The sequence below is a fragment of the Halichoerus grypus genome, chromosome 8 (assembly GCF_964656455.1).
Source record: "Halichoerus grypus chromosome 8, mHalGry1.hap1.1, whole genome shotgun sequence".
In the NCBI taxonomy this organism is placed as follows: Eukaryota; Metazoa; Chordata; class Mammalia; order Carnivora; family Phocidae; genus Halichoerus; species Halichoerus grypus.
In genome coordinates this window covers 47841777-47858441 of record NC_135719.1, presented here as the reverse complement: position 1 = coordinate 47858441, position 16665 = coordinate 47841777, and the positions used below count along the sequence as shown (strand labels likewise).

General features: G+C 48.5%; 2 protein-coding genes across 6 annotated transcripts in view; one reads left to right on the top strand and one right to left on the bottom strand.

Annotated features, from left to right (window-relative positions):
- Positions 1–3116, top strand: part of ZWILCH (zwilch kinetochore protein) — a 38752-nt gene extending 35636 nt beyond the window's left edge. For all 3 annotated transcript variants that reach the window (XM_036087090.2, XM_036087089.2, XM_078079167.1), the window contains one exon: positions 1182–3116. The gene's annotated coding sequence lies outside the window, so the exon portion shown is untranslated. The remainder of the gene's footprint in view (positions 1–1181) is intronic.
- On the bottom strand, positions 1317–14387 carry LCTL (lactase like). Of its 3 annotated transcripts, XM_036087097.2 has the most exons (13): positions 14270–14387; positions 13710–13873; positions 13020–13107; positions 12645–12754; positions 11070–11198; positions 10872–10967; positions 9290–9344; positions 9044–9205; positions 5435–5709; positions 4571–4697; positions 4190–4389; positions 3108–3171; positions 1317–1432 (listed from the first exon to the last, which is right to left on the bottom strand). In XM_036087097.2, the coding sequence occupies exons 1-13, from the start codon at positions 14385–14387 to the stop codon at positions 1317–1319; spliced, it is 1704 nt and encodes a 567-aa protein (XP_035942990.1). The 3 variants fall into 3 exon arrangements, with proteins under 3 accessions (XP_035942990.1, XP_077935294.1, XP_077935295.1); XM_078079168.1 differs by lacking the exons at positions 3108–3171; positions 4190–4389; positions 12645–12754; ... (1 more) ...; positions 13710–13873; positions 14270–14387 and having other exon boundaries at positions 11070–11195; XM_078079169.1 differs by lacking the exons at positions 3108–3171; positions 4190–4389; positions 10872–10967; ... (2 more) ...; positions 13710–13873; positions 14270–14387 and having other exon boundaries at positions 11070–11195.
- Between the last annotated feature and the right edge of the window lie 2278 nt (positions 14388–16665).

Below are 16665 nucleotides of genomic sequence, written 5' to 3'. Positions count from 1 at the left end.
AAAAATTTAAAAAGAACAAAACACTTTTACCCCAGCCCAGTTGTAGCGCTGAAGCCCCAGATGTAAATACCCTTTTTAAAATGTTTGAGATAGCCAAGAGAATTAATGCAATAGCATTTTCTACTATCTTACTGTTTTTGTGTTTCAGAAACCGTAGAATCTGGTAATTAATAAAATGCTTCATATCATTCTTTCTGAAGCCATGTTTTGTCCCCAAATAAATAGATGTTATTTAATTTTAGCATTTTATCATAATTAAAGAATAAAATGGACCTTCATTTTAAAAACCCTGAATATCTAGTTACAGAAAAGATATTAAATAATATTTCTTTGAGGTATTTCACTGAGGTTAATTGAATTTAGCACAAGAAAGTTTATCTCAGAAAAGTGTATGTGCTCACTTACTTGGTACCAACCTAATGCATTTTCCTAGTTGCTTGATAGAATTTAGAACCTGAAGGGATTGTTATCTGTAGATGATTGACTGTCCATTGTGTGTAGGACAGTGTTAGGATGGCAGTTATTTCCACATTAAAGTAATGTTTCTGGATAGATTTTTATTTTTATTTATTTATTTTTTCCAAAGGAAACTTTTTTTTTAAGTTTTTATTTTTTTTAAAGATTTCATTTATTTATTTGACAGAGAGAGACACAGCGAGAGAGGGAACAGAAGCAGGGGGAGTGGGAAAGGGAGAAGCAGGCTTCCCGCGGAGCAGGGAGCCCGACCCAGGGCTCGATCCTGGGACCCTGGAATCATGACCTGAGCCGAAGGCAGACGCCTAACAACTGAGCCACCCAGGCGCCCCTATTTTTATATATTTTTAAAAGATTTATTTATTCATTTAAGAGAGAGAGTATGAGCAGGGGGAGGGGCAGCGGGAGACAAGCAGACTTTGCAATGACCGGGGAACCTGTCACGGGACTCGATCCCAGGACTCTGGGATCATGACCTGAGCCAAAATCAAAAGAGTTGGATGCCTAACTGACTGAGCCACCCAGGCGCCTCTGGATAGAGTTTTAGAAGGAAAAAAAAAATCAAGTTATCAAAACAGTTTGTGCACTACGATTCCTTTTTTGCAAAATGAAGATAGATGCCTAACAGCAGAATATTAACATTGGCTTTGACAGGTGATTTTTATTTCATTTATGCTTACTTTTATTTTCTAATTTTTAAATCCCAGCACAAGACCAAAAAAAAAAAAAATTTATCACAGAGCCTGAAAACAGAAATGTATATAAACCTTCAAAGCAGAGAAAGGAGGAAGATCCCGAAGATTCTTGATGAAAGGTGAATCCACAAAATGGGTAATCCTGTCTCAGCTCTGGCTTCGCAGGAGGAGCATCAGGAGAACTGCAGAGATGAGTACACAGAGGGTGCAGACCGTAGGTACCACGATCTCTGTCACCATCTGCATGTGACTTAGCAGAGGCTCTGAAATGGGACAGAAAACACCACAAATGAGCATGTCATCATTTCAGCGAATATAGCCTCACCCTGAAAGATTCAGCTGTATTGGGAAAAACTTGGAAAATGGTATCATCAAGCTTTGTAATTATTCTCAGTTGCTCTAAAAGAGAACATGGTGAATTAAATGTTACTAAAAAAATTATGTGAGGGCTTTATAAAATATTTCACAAAGTATGGGGTAAAGAATGCCTACATTTGGTTCTTCCATAGGTATTAGAATAAAGTCTAAGTGTATGTTATACTTACCATAAATTCATATGAGGATATTAACTAACAGGCGAGTTCCAAGGTTGCTGTAATTTTCACTGGGGGGGGGGGGTTGTGAAAGAAAAATCCTGGGGAGCATTGGTAACCTTTCAAAGGTGTTATTGTGTATCTTAAGAGGTGTAAGAGTTTCCATATTGAAAGTTTGTGTGGCAATTCTTGCATGGTTAAGTAATAATCTTGAAGAGTTGAATGATAAGCCTGTTTCATGTACATGATTATAGTAGTGGACATTTATGTAATTCCCACTTCTAGGTTTTGTGCCTGCCACCCTGGCTACCATGATAAATAAGGCATGAGGCCCTGTTCCCACAGAATTCATAGACTCAGCAGTAAATTCTACATCATGTGTCTAGGTGATAAAATACAAGTTAATTTTGGTTTAAAGGAATATACATCCTTAATATTACCTGGTTATTTAGATGGGAGCAGGGCACGGTAGTGTATTGGCCTATAAAAATAGCTGAATTGGGGAAAAAAATACCTGAATTGGTAAGATTTGTTCCATCTAGCACTTTCCACCTCTGATACCACATTAAAGATGGGTTTGTTAAAACAGGAAGTATAGGGCGCCTGGGTGGCTCAGTCGGTTAAGCGACTGCCTTCCGCTCAGGTCATGATCCCAGGGTCCTGGGATCGAGTCCCGCATCGGGCTCCCTGCTCTGCGGGGAGCCTGCTTCTCCCTCTCCCACTCCCCCTGCTTATGTTCCCTCTCTCACTGTGTCTCTCTCTGTCAAATAAATAAATAAAATCTTTAAAAAAAAAACAAAAAAAACCAGGAAGTATATTTCTCTGATTGCCCTTAGGGAAAGACAGAATTCAAAGAAACACATGCTGTGTGCTGGCATTCATTAATATGTAGATGCATCTTTGTTATTCTACATCTCTGAGCCTTTTCGATCCTACTGCACAAGAAACCTTGCCTTCCGTGAGGTCAGGGACCTTGTTTGGTTTATTGCTGGGCTTAAAACACCCCTTAGCTAATAGTGAGTGCTCAATAATTACTTGCTGAATGAGTGAATATAATATCTGGAATGTTCTTTGCCTTCTCTTTATTTGAATATGGTTGCATTTTTTCCTCCTTCCACAAAGCCCACTGTAATCAAAATAGGTTTATAAACTGGCTGTATGATTCAGAAAGAATCAAACTAGGAGGGATAAAATATTTCTCTTTTGTGGTAGATTTTTAAAATGTTATTTGAAATGCTTATAAAACAGAAATTTGACATTGTTTCAAAATGAAGGAAAACATTTTTAATTGTATGTTTAGGAATGATTGACTTCAGGTAGATGCACATTTTGAGGTTTTGGTAACGTCATTATATGTATAATTATGTGCCTTACTTATCAAAGGGAAAAATTAAAATATACTCACCTGCAGCAAGCATCTGGTTGTTGATAGAACAAGTTTCCAAGGCTTTGAGGTACCAACTCTCCACCTAATAAAAACCCACTAGGTAAGTAATGTCATCTTAGACTAATTTTTTGCTGTTCCAAATCATTTTTGAAATAATGTGGGATTAAAAAAATTTAAATCTGCCTGGAGTTTAAATTAGTTAATATTTATTAAATACCTATGTGCATCATTGTGAGGGAGTCAAAAAACAGAACAAAACGAAACTGGTCTTTATTCTTGAGGAGCTTACAATCTAGCACTTTTCTAGAAATGCCAAACTGGTGAATGCCTATGAGTCACTGTTTGTTTATGGTGCCACTGAGCTCATCCTAAAAGGACGTTGGTAAACAACTGAGATTTATTTTTAGAAGTTATCTTTATTGAGACATTCTAAATTATGATTTTTATTTCCTGCCATCAATAGCAACATAGAGAACGGATAGAAAAATCTATAGGTGACTGAAAATGGTATGTTTTAAAGGATTGTTAATATTGTTTATTTTTAATCTCATTTTGGAACTAGTGGGAGAAAAGAAGTGAAAGTTATGGTCATTATACATTTAATTTGCCTGTTTCCATATATGTTGAAGAGTAAGTAGTTAGTATTTGTTTGCATTAAGATATAACATTTAGGATAACATTTAACTAGAAGTCTCTAATGACTCTTATAACCTAAAACAAACAGGACTTCTACATAACTTTCTTTGTTCTTCATGCTCTGCAAGTTAGGAGTGAATTTGAAGTGAGGACTGAATTTTAAGGCATGTTTACCCCATTCTAAGCAAATGAGCAAAGAGGAGGCACAAATTAGGGGAAGAATCAAAGGCCCATGTTCCCACAAAGCCCCGTCCTCCTCCACAGAGGAGAGAGGACAGAGGCTTGCCACACTGCACACCCCGAGCTGCTTAGCTCTTCAAAAATCTAGAACAAGTGAGGGGCGCCTGGCTGGCTCGGATGTAAGAGCCCATGACTCTTGTTCTTGGGTTCGTGAGTTCGAGCCCCACGTTGGTGTAGAGATTTAAAAAAAATCTAGAACAAGTAACATCAATAATTAGTCCTACCTCTCTTGGGTTGGGAAACCCATTGGCAGTGATAATCTTCCTGTAATATTGAACTGACGCCTTTGGGTAGCGCGGCTTATTTCTGTTGTTAAATTCGACGTAGTAGAATCCATATCTATCTGAGTATCCTTTCTCCCATTCAAACTTATCCAACAAAGACCAGGAAGTATACCCTTTTATATTAGCACCATCTTTTATAGCTGCAAAGACATTTTGTTCCATTTTTAATATATTTCACTTACTTGGAAAAATAACATTGTGAAGATAATTTTAAATGAATTCATTTATGAGATTTAGAAACAAGCTTTAGTCAATCACAGCTGTTAGCAAATTCAGTCCAAATTAAGTAGAAAATATGTGAAGGCCGTCTTCGTATCTCACCTTTTAGCATTTCATTTATGTAGCCCTTAAGGTACTGAATTCTCCATTCATCACATAACTGCATACAGTGTAATATTTGAGACGCGCCGTTTTCTGTCACATAGATGGGAGGATTGCCGTATTGAGTCTGAAATTGAGTCATAGGAATATCTTAAAAATTCCAACCTACAGGTGGGTTTCTGAGTCTGAGGCACATAGGGGAACGGTGTATTTAAGCCGCCGTATTCCAATCGAGTGTATTTAGCATTTGGGAGGTGCCAGCTCACACATTTATTTGGAGGTGAATGTAGATAGGAGCCAGTTCGTACGAAAGATTACATTTCTCAGTGACTCATCATTATAGAGAAAATGTACTTCAGGTCTTGTTCTTTCCCACATAGCTCATTTCAGGTGAGAAGGGCAGCCAAATAACTAAATGTGGGATGAAAATTTGTAGCTACGGTTCTATACCTTGAGATGGTTACTCATAGTCGGCATTAGTCTCTCAAGCCTGTATCTAGTAGCCTCTGAAGTAGAGGTGACTGAGTTTCACTTTAAAAGGGATGCACCTAACTGGAATTAAAATAAAAACGTTAAAAAAAATGTAGGCACCCGAGCCTAAGCTGTAAGATCATGAATGGAGGTCAGAAATGTTCACTGGGGGTACCTGGGTGGCTCAGTCAGTTGGGCGTCTGCCTCTTGATTTCAGCTGGGGTCATGGTCTTTGGGTTGTGAGATTGAGCCCCCTATGGGCTCAGCAGGGAGTCTGCTTGTCCCTCTCCTTCCCCTCCCCCAGCGCATGCTTGCATGCTCTCTCTCATTCTTTCTCAAATAAAATCTTCAAAGAAAAAAAATGGTCATTAAATAGCTTAATGTGATAATCACCTGAGCAAAGTGGAGGAGCCTCCTAAAGCCCCATGGCACAGAATAGAGCCACTTAGACCCTGGATCGGGCCAGTTTGGGTCAACCAGTTCTACTAAGTCACGATCATTCTGGTAGCTGGGCCCCTGGCGGGAGGGGTATTTCCTTTCTGTGATGTACCGAGTAGTAAAATGGCCTAATCCCAAGAAATCAGATGTGCCTTTAATGTAGCTTTTTTCCTGGAGTGAGAACACTGGTAACCTTGACATATCCAGGCCTTGCTCTGCACTCTTTTTCCCTATTGAGAGAGAAAAATAAGAATTTAACAAAGTTGGCGTTCTCCCAATCCTTTTGCTGTGACGTACCATGACGATACTGGCGTGTTGACATAAAAACTGTTATCCAGGTCCCGGGCTTTGGGGTTCGTTTGTGTGGAAAAAGTAGCCTTAGCTTTTTAATCTGGCATTTTGACATTTGAATACTATTCAAAATGTTAAAAGTTTATATTGCTTAAAAGTTATATTTTCATAGATCACTCAGTAAATGGTATGCAGACAACTTCGTAGCTATATGGAAAAGAAGTGGAGTTGGGATTCCTGTATTATTTCTTGTAGCCAAAATTGGTAATTTTGGTTGTCTCTGGGAAGAGAAGTGGAAGGCCATTCGTGGTGCGGACGGTGGCGTAGGGGACATACAGTCATGTTCATGCACCTTTGTAGTGTAGGCTGGTACGACCTCCGTGGTGGGAAATTTTGTCCTAGCATTTAAAATAGTAAAAGAGTATGTCCTTTCATTGGCCAGTTCCACATCTGTTTTATCCTACGTTTTACTCGCACGTGTAAAAGGATGTGTGTTCAAGGATATTCATTGTAGATTAAGTAGCAAAAGATTGGAAACAACCTAAATGTCTATCAGGAGAGACTGGTTAAATAAATGATCGGATATCCATCCGTACAACACTGCAGTCATTAGAATGAATGAGGCAGCACTTTATGTACCAACGTGGAAAGAATGCCAAGATGCATGTTGAAATGAAAGATGCAGAGTATTGCATATAACAAGCACACACACGGAGCAGCAGTGTTTTTGCTCACACGTGCACAATCCGTCTCGGGAAGTATGCTTCCTGCGGGGGAGGATGGGAGCAGTGGGGAGAGGGAGGGAGAGAAGCTTGACTTTTCACCTGAAGGCAGCCGCTTAACCGACTGAGCCACCCAGGCGCCCCTACTCTCTTGTAATTTAAAAAATTTGAAACATGCATAAAATCTTCGTATAATCTATGCAAAAAAAAAAAAAAGGTTTTAAATGAGTAAAGAAAAGTAACATTGTAGGAGTTGTTCTAAAATACAACCATAAACATGTTTCCAAAGAGGCTATTGGTTTAGATTAACTGAGTGAAAAGCTTGTATTATTATAAATACTTTAAGATCCTCGCCTGTTATTACTTTCAGTGACAGTAAGTTGAAAACCAAAAGGCATTGTCCCTGGACTGTCTAATACAGTGGCCACTGGCTACACATGGCCATTAGATGATGCATCAGTCACACTGAAGGACAGAATTTTTAATTTTTTAAAATTTAAATAGACACAAATGACTACAGGCTATCATATTGGACAGCACAGATAGAGAACACTTCCACCATCACTAGGAGTTCTGTTGGACAGCTCGGGTCTAGAACTACGCTCGTTCGTACATCGTGCTTATGAGATGCCTGAAAGTAATTTGTGTACAGGACTTCTGGCAGAATGCTTTCACTAAAGACAATATTAACTGCGCAGAGGATCCTTCTTCCCACATTGTAGCAGGAAAAATTCAGCCCCGTTTCCATTTGAATTACTACAAAGTTGGAGTTGGTGGGGTCTGGAATTAATTGGCCTGAAGCCCAAGAACTCTTCTTTGACAAATAATCAATTTGGCGGGCGCCTGAGTGGCTCAGATGGTTAAGCATCTGCTTTCGGCTCAGGTCATGATCCCAGGGTCCTGGGATCGAGTCCCGCATCAGGCTCCCTGCTCGGAAGGGGGCCTGCTTCTTCCTCTCCCTCTGCTGCTCCCCCTGCTTGTGCTCTTTCGCTCTCTCTGTCAAATGAATAAATAAAATCTTAAAAAAAAAAAAAATCAATTTGGCTTCTTTAATGCCATCCTGTTGTGGCTCCTGCCACAGCCTCTGAGGGTCCCGGGGCTGAATGCCAGGGGAGTGACGGGCTGTGCCCTGCAGGGCAGGGCAGGGGCATGGGCTCTGTCCTGAGGGCTTTTCCCTGGGCATCTTGAGGACATCATTCTCAGGATTTCAAACCTATGTGTATAGACGTGTCACAGAACTGGTTATTGCCGAGAGATTTTTAGAGATTATTTGTCTAATCCTTCATTTTCAGATGACAAAAATGTCACCCAAAGGGTGAAACCCCTTGCCCAGAGTCACTGGTTAGAGCTGAGTTGGAATTAGAACCTGCTGCTCCTATTCCAGGTAAGTCTGATAAATGGTGCTTTAGAAAGGGAATTTTTTGAAATGCTGACAGTTCTTTGTCAAACATCCAAAATAGCCTTGCTGTGTGAGATTGTAACCTGTGTCAATGCCACCCTTGTCTCTCTACAGGGGGATGCAGACTGCTACCTCTAAATAAACAGAGCTAATACTTTGATTCCTGTGGCCAGACACTGGTGGTTGCCCACCCAATCAATAGTCCCATGGCTGTCTTTCCCTCTTCCTCATCCTCCTTAGAGAGTCCTGGCTCCCCCAGCCTCTGAGGACGCTCTAGTCCCAGTGGTCTAGGACATTCTGGGGCATGTGACAGTTCCATCCCTTGAGGACTTCCCTTGAAGGGAAATCAGTTGTGGGTGGAGACCGTTTTCTGGGAAGATTGTCCTTGTTCTTAAAAATGGGTATTACCAAGCTATTTCCATTTTTCTGCCTCTGGGTGTTGATATGTAAAGATATGATGCCCGGAGCTGCTGCAGCCATCTTGTGGCCATAGGGAGTGGTTTGATGGGCTGGCTAAAGGTGCCAGAGTGAAAGATGGAATGGGCCTCAGTCCTCAAAGACATCCCTGAAGGCTGGATTAACTGGTCCTGGATCATCCTTTTCTGGACTCGGGACTTGAGGTGATAAATTCCCTACTTTTCAAGCCATTTTAGTTGGCGTTTTCTGTTATGTGGCACTTAAAGGCACCCAAACTGATAGAGCCTTGTGAGCTCTATGCGTCTTTATTTTCCTCTCTGACATTGTGGAAACCAGGACTTGGAAAGCATTTCTCAAGTGACAGAACCAGCGCCAGAACTGGCACTGCCCACAACTGTGTCTGTGACTTCTCTCTCCTACTTCACGTGAGAGGGAGTGGAGTGGGGAGAAGGAGACCGGAGAGCAGAACAGAAAAGAGAGCAGCCCGGAGAATGGCTCTACTTTCCCCTGGGTCCTGAAATTCTCAATCGCCATGTCTGGGGATTTGCCTGGGAGTCGTTCCTCCCCCCTCCCCAATTCAAATGCGCAGTTCTCAGTTCCTTGAGGGCTGGACTCTCCCTTGGGTGCCTCGCCCAAGCCCCGTGTGTTCTTCCATCCCCCTGCCTCTCCATCACCTCACTCACGCTCAGTACTGTTGCTGTGGTGCCTGGAGCTTAAAAATGTGACTTGGCTCACCGATCCGGTCCTTCATGACTTGAGGGTAGTCTCCGGCATAGATGGGGTTGGCAAACCAGCCCAGGCAGAACTGTAGGTATCTCTCGGCAGCTTCTATGTCCTTGTGGCTACTCATGTCCACGGGTTCCCCCCAATCGCAGTTTAATGAGATCCCCACCAGACCTTAAAAGAAAGGACAGGGGGGTGGCAGGTGCAAATGGCACCCCCCCCAGGGCTGTGTCCTAACGCATGGGTGGTGGGGCTCACCTCGCTGCTTGCCGCGCCACGTGCTGTTGTAGGAATGCCAGGCTTGGGCGTGGGCCTGAAAATGGAGGGGTGCATCAGAGGTGCCTGGCTGGCACATTTCTCTCCTGTCCTGACGAGAGATCAATCTGATGGAGTCCCATCTTTTCCCTGAGTCCAGCCTTGATGATCCTGATCCCTTGTCTCCCTCCCTCTGACCTCCAGAGACATCTGTTTTCTTTGTTCTGTAGAGAAACTTGGTCTAATTCTGGCACAAACACACAAACTACCTCTTTGTGTGATTTCTTGTTCCGAAGACTTTTGCTAAAGTTTCTTGTTTTGTTCCTGCTCGTCTTCTGTAGTCACTAGGCAGTACTTTTACCATAGGTGCTCAGCAAGTTTGGAAAATACCAAGCATCTGGAACAGTCTTGAGAATGGAATTCAAAATGTGCCGACCTGCCTTCTCTCCATACTCTCCATCAGTGACCCACTGAGGCCTTCAGAGCTCTACCCTTTAAATAGTCACAGTTTAAGGGGCGCCTGGGTGGCTCAGTCATTTGGGCATCCGACTCTTGATTTCGGCTCGGGCTGTGATCTCAGGGTCATGGGATGGAGCCCTGTGTCGGGCTTCCCACTCAGCGGGGAGTCTGCTTGAGATTCTCTCCCTCTGCCCCTCCCCCTGCTCGCTTGCTCTCTCTCTCTCTTTCTCAAATAAATAAATAAATCTTAAAAAAATATTCACAGTTTAAGAACTCATAAGCCAAATGTAGAAAGAATGAGGAAGTCCTCTCCCTGACAGGAATTTGAGAGTCCAGTATGTCACTCAGGGGCCCCTGACTTCCTGCTTGATCAGATTGTCCCCCTGCTGAGAGTCCACTGGGGCCATGCTGTCATCCTCCTCATCTGTGTCCTGCACTGTGACCCAGTCCCCTCCCCCCGCTCAAGCCGTCCCAGCAGCCTTGTGACTCACGAGGTACCCTGCAGCATCTCTGTCTCCTTCCCTCCCGAGCCCTTACTGAGCTTGGCCGCCTCCACGGCAGCTCTCCCAAGAAGGGGCCATTTTTTCTGTCACACCCCACATACCTCGGGGGAGTGGGTAGTGTCCGCCTTGCTCTTTATTACTGCTTGCAAACTATTTCTCCTTCCAAAACCCCAGGTCCTTTGAAGTCCGCGCCAGGAGACAAACACTCCTAACCCCTTCTTACAGTTGTCCTTCACCAACCCCGTTACTGCTGCTCATGCGTTGAAGATTTCAGCCCCTAGTTCACTGTCATCCCACCCCTTCCTCCTGTCACCGTTCCTCACAAGGCTGCTGGGACCTGTCGGTGACAAGTTTTCACACGCATGCGCTCCCTCCCCCTGACCGGATTGTAAGCTCTAGAGAGCACCCCCTGTTGTCTTGTGGCGGCGGCCAGCACCGGGTGGCTGGGTACTGCCTCCACAGAGCCTCGTGGAACGCAAGTGAACGTGCGAAGGTGTGGTGGAATATGCTGGAACCTCAGAGGGCTGAGCTCAGGCGCGGAGCCCCGGGGCAGGCTGAACTGACACTGCGGTCTGTCCCTCCACTCCGAACCCAGCCTTCACTCCCAGAAGGACCCACCTCACCTTAATGATGTGGTGCGCTGCCTTGTACAGGCCCGTGCCGGGGAGCTGCAAGCCTGGAGCGTGGCGGCCCGTCTCGTAGCCTTTCTCTGCCATTGTCTGCGGGGACGGCAAGCGGGCATCACAGCCCCCGTGAGAAGGGGGTAGGAGCGCTCTGGTCCGGGAAGGGGGGCTTCCCACCTGGAGGAGGGTCCTGCTTACCCGAGGATCACTGAAAGTGATCCAGTGCTTCACCCGGTCCCCAAAGGCCTCAAAGCACAGATTGGCGTAATCCCCGAAGTAGCTGATCATGCTCACATTCTGCCACCCACCGTACTTGACCTGGAGCAGCTGCAGACAGAGTGGAGAGAGAAGCAGCTATCCCCAAGGGTCTGCCTCTAGAAGAGACTTCTGGAGTCCATAGGCCTAGTATGTGGGAGAAACAGGGTGATGACCACCACAGAGGCTGTTGAGAGCAACAGAGAGCAAAGATGCGGAGTCTTGGGCGTTACAACCCGAGGATGGTGATGGCCATCACTTGGCCAGTGATGAACCATGAAGCAACATCAGTGGGGACAAGCTATGTGACATATACAATCAAGAGGGAGGGAACAGAGAAAGTTCAAGACTCTCATGCTTAAAAGGAATGTGATAGATTGAATATTTAAGAAAATTGGCCAAGGCAGAGAGGTCTGCTACTGGGAGAAGAACCTCAACTATACATCCAGAAGAAGTAAGACATGATGCAGGACATGGAAGCTCTGATTAGGATTTTGAGGGCCGTGCAGACGTGAGAAAGCCTAGAAGCTCTATTATGAGGGCGGGTTCTGCCTTCTTCAGTGGAGTACTCTTCCAACCAAAGCCAACTGCTTGTGAAGGTGGGGTTTTCCCAAGATTCAGCATTCCATTGAGAATGCCTAGTGAGCTCTCCCTGGTGGGTTTGAGGGCATGCTAAAGGGCCCGGTGAGTGAAAGCGGTTAAGCAGGGAAGAAGCTGGAACGTGGTCTCCAGTTTGTCTCCCTCAAGTCGGCTCTACGCCCCCAACCCCAACTTAGAGGCCTCTGACGGCTTACCTTCCCACAGAATGATCCCAGTCACCTTAGCTCGGCAGTCAAGGCCTTCCGGGCCTGGCCCCAAGCCACACCTCCCACCTCTACCCCTCCCACTCCTGCCTGCTCCCCAAACTCTTAACCCAATCACCTGCCATGCCCTCTCTGCCCCCTTGCCGTGCTCCTCCAACCAGAACACCCCTTCCACTTCATGCACCTCAACCTTTCAAAGCACTGATGGAACCCCATCCTATCCCCAGCAACCCCCTGAGGCCACATCTCCACTCTCTGACCTCCTGTGGCCTGTGTCACAGAGAGTCACCTACTGCCCCTTTCCCAGTAGGCCGTGATCTCCGTGGGGCCTTGCCGAGTGAAGGGAAAAATTACTTGGAATAGTGATGTCCGACAGTGACCTTGAGACTTAGCAGGACTTGCCTGGTGGGGGGAGCTGTGCTCAGATGATGCGGCTCAAACTCCTTAATTATGCCATTTCATCACATCTTGCTCAAAAGAGGTTTCTTTTTAGTTTGATTTGTTGTTTTTAGGCCAAGTGTTTTGGGAAAAACCAAAATCCACACTTATCACCTATTACAAACATCAGTGAAATCAGCACGATGTCCCTCCATGGGTGAGTCAGATTGCTTGGCTCCCTCCCATCTCTGGGTCCAGACCCCAGCCTTTGCCCCACCTTGGCAAGCCCCGTCCCCCAGTCAGGCTCCCCTGTGGAGCTGAGCCCCCCGGGCCTCACCTGTGGGAGATCCCAGTGGTGCAGGGTCACGATGGGGGTGATGTTGCTCTTCAGGAGGGCATCAATGAAGTCACTGTAGAACTTGATTCCCCTCTTGTTCACCTTGTCAGCTGAAGGTGAGATAAAAGGGGCCGTAGCCTTCCGAAGTGCAGTGCTGCTGGGCCCTGTGGCCTCTCTGGGGCCTGAAGAAGCCTCCAGCCCGCCCAATTCTGGGTCTGAGGGATGGCATGGGTGCCCGGCTGCCTGAAGAACCTGGGAGGGCTGCTGCCATGTTCCGGGGATGCTCTCCCTCCCCAGCACTCTGTGGTGTCCCCACAGAATCAACACGGCCAAAAGGGACCACACTTGGGCTTGGGAGGGGCTGCGCCGTCTCACCTCGGACGCCGGTGGGTAGGAGCCGAGGCCAAGACAGGGAGAATCGGTAGTGGCTCACGTGCAGCTCCCTGAGCAGGATGATGTCCTCCTGTGCAGACAGGGGTGGGAGGCAGGGTGGGGTCATCTAGAGCTCTGGGGTGGGGGTTAGGGGTCCTGCTGGGGGCCTGGGCCAGTGCTCCTCATTTATACAATAGGAGTGAAAGCACCTTCCTCCTGCCAAGAGTCAAATACATGCAGGATAGGGGACTGCTTTGAGGTGTCCATTGGGGTGTTCCTAATAAACTTGGGGGATGAATCCCCCAAGAAGTCAGCCCAGGGAGGAAAAGTGGGTCCTGAGCAGAGGGACTTCCTCCACAGGGGCCAATTCACAAGCAGAGACCAAGGGTTCAGGCCACGTGGCTTATAGACCCTGGGGTCATGGTATCAGCTGCTCAGCTGCCCATCGCTTGGAGTAAGGCCCTGGTTCAGGTGGAGCCCTGCTTTCCTTTCCTTTCTGCACATCCTCCCCTCTCCCCGCTCCCCCCAGCCCACCAATCCCCAGTCATCAATGGCCCCGTCCCTTTTTCCTGCAGTGGGATAGGGGCTGCTTAGCAGAGCACTAGATTGACGTTGTCCCCCGGGCCCCCCTCCTATGTCACTGTCCACCTCAGCTGGGTGCATATTCACCCCTCACACACACCTGTCACTCACCTGCACCTTGTAGTAACCATCACAAGCCACATCTGCTGTCTCATCCCCAAGCACCTTGCCCTTCCCACTGTGAGTGAAGGCATCCCAGATGCTGGGCCCTTTCCCATCCTGGTCCCAGGCTCCCTCCGTCTGGAAGGCGGAACTGCCCACGCCCCAGGAGAAGCCTGCAAGTAGAGACCTTAAGCTGGGCCCTGGGCCCCCTCCCACGCCCCCCCCCACCCAGCCCCTGGACTCTGGGCTGTGCCTCCTGGGCCACAGGGCAGGTCCCCTCCCCACAACCTGCCCCCGTCTCCCCAGGAGTGGGAGCCTGTGGGGCAGGGCGGGGGAGGACCTAACACATTGAAAACATTCATTTGCACAATTTTAGCTCTGATTAACATTCACTGTCTGTATAGTAAGTTTAAAAAAATCTGTTAGGAACTTCTATTTTAAAACAACTCTGTGGAGTTATTTTTCCCATCCTACCTGTCAGGAAACGAAAACACCAAAGTCTTTGGCAAGCCAGCCAAGGTGGGCAAACTGACAGACAGACGGACAGACCAACCGAGGAGTGGACATACCAAGTGGGAAGGTTCCATAGTAGAAGGAGGCCTCTTCTGGGGATCCCTTCCTGGTGGCCCCCAGCCTGGACACCAGCAGTAGCACCCACCAAAGTGTGACACCCCGCACTGGCTTCATGGCACCCGGCCCTCCCCCATTCCTGAAAAAGCACACCTGACAGGTGGAGGTCCATGTAGCCAGGGCTGGGGGGCCGGATCCCAGCTTGGGGGCGAAGGCCAGGAGGGGAGGAGGAGGGGAGGAGGTGGGGGTGCTTTATCTAGAGCAGCTTTGGCTCAGCTAGGGCAGCTGGTCCATTGCTCTGCTGGGAGCCACCAGCAGACGCCGAGGCTGAGCACCGGGTCCAGTTAAGGAGGAGATGAACGCGGGGCTTGGGGGGGGGGGTGCTCCAGGTCGGATGCGCCAGGCTCCAAACCACCCCCACTCCCTGTCTGATGGGGGATACCCAGCCCATACCCTGTGAGAGGCCCTGATCACATGGGGAAACCACTTCTGCCTTAGGGAAGCTCCAGTTGACGGGGGAGGCAAGACAACCCACAGATCCCCTGAAGCACCCCACCTATCACTGTGGCGGGGTGGTGGGGGGACAGACCTCTCCCCAAGCCGGGGGTCATGAGCAGGGTTGCCATCCCAGGGCCTCCAGTCCTGAGGGTCAGGACGATGCCCTCCCCCTGGGACCTCCTCTCTGGTGCAGCCAAGCCGGATTACCTGGGATCGTCCTGTGTCCCAGACACCCCCAGAGTAGCGGTGGCAGCCAGAGCGCTCTCAGACTGACCCCAGGGTGTGTGCTGCTCCCGAGAGCAGAGCCCACAGCGCAGGGAAGGCTCTGGTTGGGGGTGTGGTCAGTGGCCCAACCTCCCCCTACAAAGAACTTCAATAGCCCCATTCAGTGGAGAGGGCAGGAATGCTGAGCTGGCCAGTGGGGCCTGAGTCAGCTGCAGGGGCAGCTTGGCCCTGGGCCCTGGGGCATCCAGTCAGCCCCCTGGGAGGGCAGAGGGGCAGAGATCTGGGCCCCCTGACCCCTTCTGGTCCTGATGTGCCACGTTCTACACACCTTAGCCTGGGAAGCTGGAGGTGGGTGTGGCGGGGGGATCAGCATTTGCAGGCACCTCTCTTTGTGTCCACCTCTCCCTGCTGCCAGAGAAAATTCACGGCAGAAGATAAAGTTGGTTTTTCCACCTTACCTCCTTTGTTTGGACACTTCATTCATTCATTCCTTCACTCACTCCTTCACTCACTCACTCAACCAGGATTGCTTGCTAGAACACCCTCCCTGGGGGCTCAGCCCCTGTGGCTTCCCATCCTGGCTGCCCAGGTCCCCCAGTGTGACTCCCTTCACCCCATTTACCTCCAGCTCCCCTGCCTTTAACTGAGCCTCACTGGGGCTCTCTCAACTGGGTGCCCCTTTGCCCTCGGTGGTTGGTTAATCTCTTTCTGCCAGAGCAGAATGGGATTGGCCTGTGCCCTCCAGGGGCTCAAGGTCTGGTGGGGGAGGAAGGCGGGAGTTGGGGGGAGGGAAAGTGGTTCTAAACACTGTAGGGGGCGCGGGGGGGATCAGGACTCTAATGGAAGGTTGGACAGGACACTGTAGAGGCTCAGGGAGGTGGGGCTGGTTTCACAGGGGAGGGGACATTGGACCTGAGACACTTGAAGCCTGCAGAGGTGTTGGCTAGGTGGCGTGGAGCTGGGAAAGCATGGGAACAGACAGGGGAAACAGCCTGAGCAAAGGCCCTGAGGTGTGTTTTGGGAACTGGGAGCTTGGTATCTTCTCTCCTCTTGCATCTGTCGTGCAGTGCCCAGGCAAGCAGGGCTGTGTCCTCAGGGTGAGCAGGCCACTGGACAGCCACCCGAGTGTCCATCTCTCCTGTGGGTGGACTGCTGTGGCCAGTGCTGTGCTGTTTGCTCCAGGGCTGGTGCCTGCCTCACCGAGCTCGGGGCTCTGGGGACTCTGCTCTCTGGGCTGAGGTAGGCAGGATACATAAAACTTTAAGAGCTGATGTCATCTCTGAAAAATGCCCCCTTCCTGCAGAGCCAGAGGCCCAGTGTTTGTGTTGGAGGAGATGGTCAGCCTGGCATGGCTGGGGCTGCTTGGGGGCTGTCTGTCTCTGCTGTCCTATTCCTGTTCTCTCTCCTTCCACCAGCTCCAAGCCTGGCTCTGGCTGGAAGGACCTGGGTCTCACAGCGCGGTGACTCCCCACCACCTCCCTCCCCCTCCAGTCCAGGATCCAGGGCTGATTGGGGCCAGCCTGAGGCCTGCAGCAACCAGGGCAGGACCCTACCTTTGGGTCTGAGGTCCCTGGGGGCCAGGCCTGGCTGAAAAGCAGGTATGTTGGTGGGGGGGGGAAGGTGGCCTTTGGGCTCATGTAGCCCCTCCTTTTCTCTCCCTGCAAGAGGCTGC

Bases quoted from the DNA above. Each gene is read 5' to 3' on its own strand.
- LCTL (XM_036087097.2), bottom strand. From the start codon at position 14,387: ATGAAGCCAGTGCGGGGTGTCACACTTTGGTGGGTGCTACTGCTGGTG. The intron at 12,755-13,019 runs GTGAGACGGCGC...TCTCACCTTCAG, and splicing joins CCTACCCACCGGCGTCCGAG to CTGACAAGGTGAACAAGAGG. The intron at 1,433-3,107 runs GTGAGTATATTT...GTCCCATTTCAG, and splicing joins CAACCAGATGCTTGCTGCAG to AGCCTCTGCTAAGTCACATG.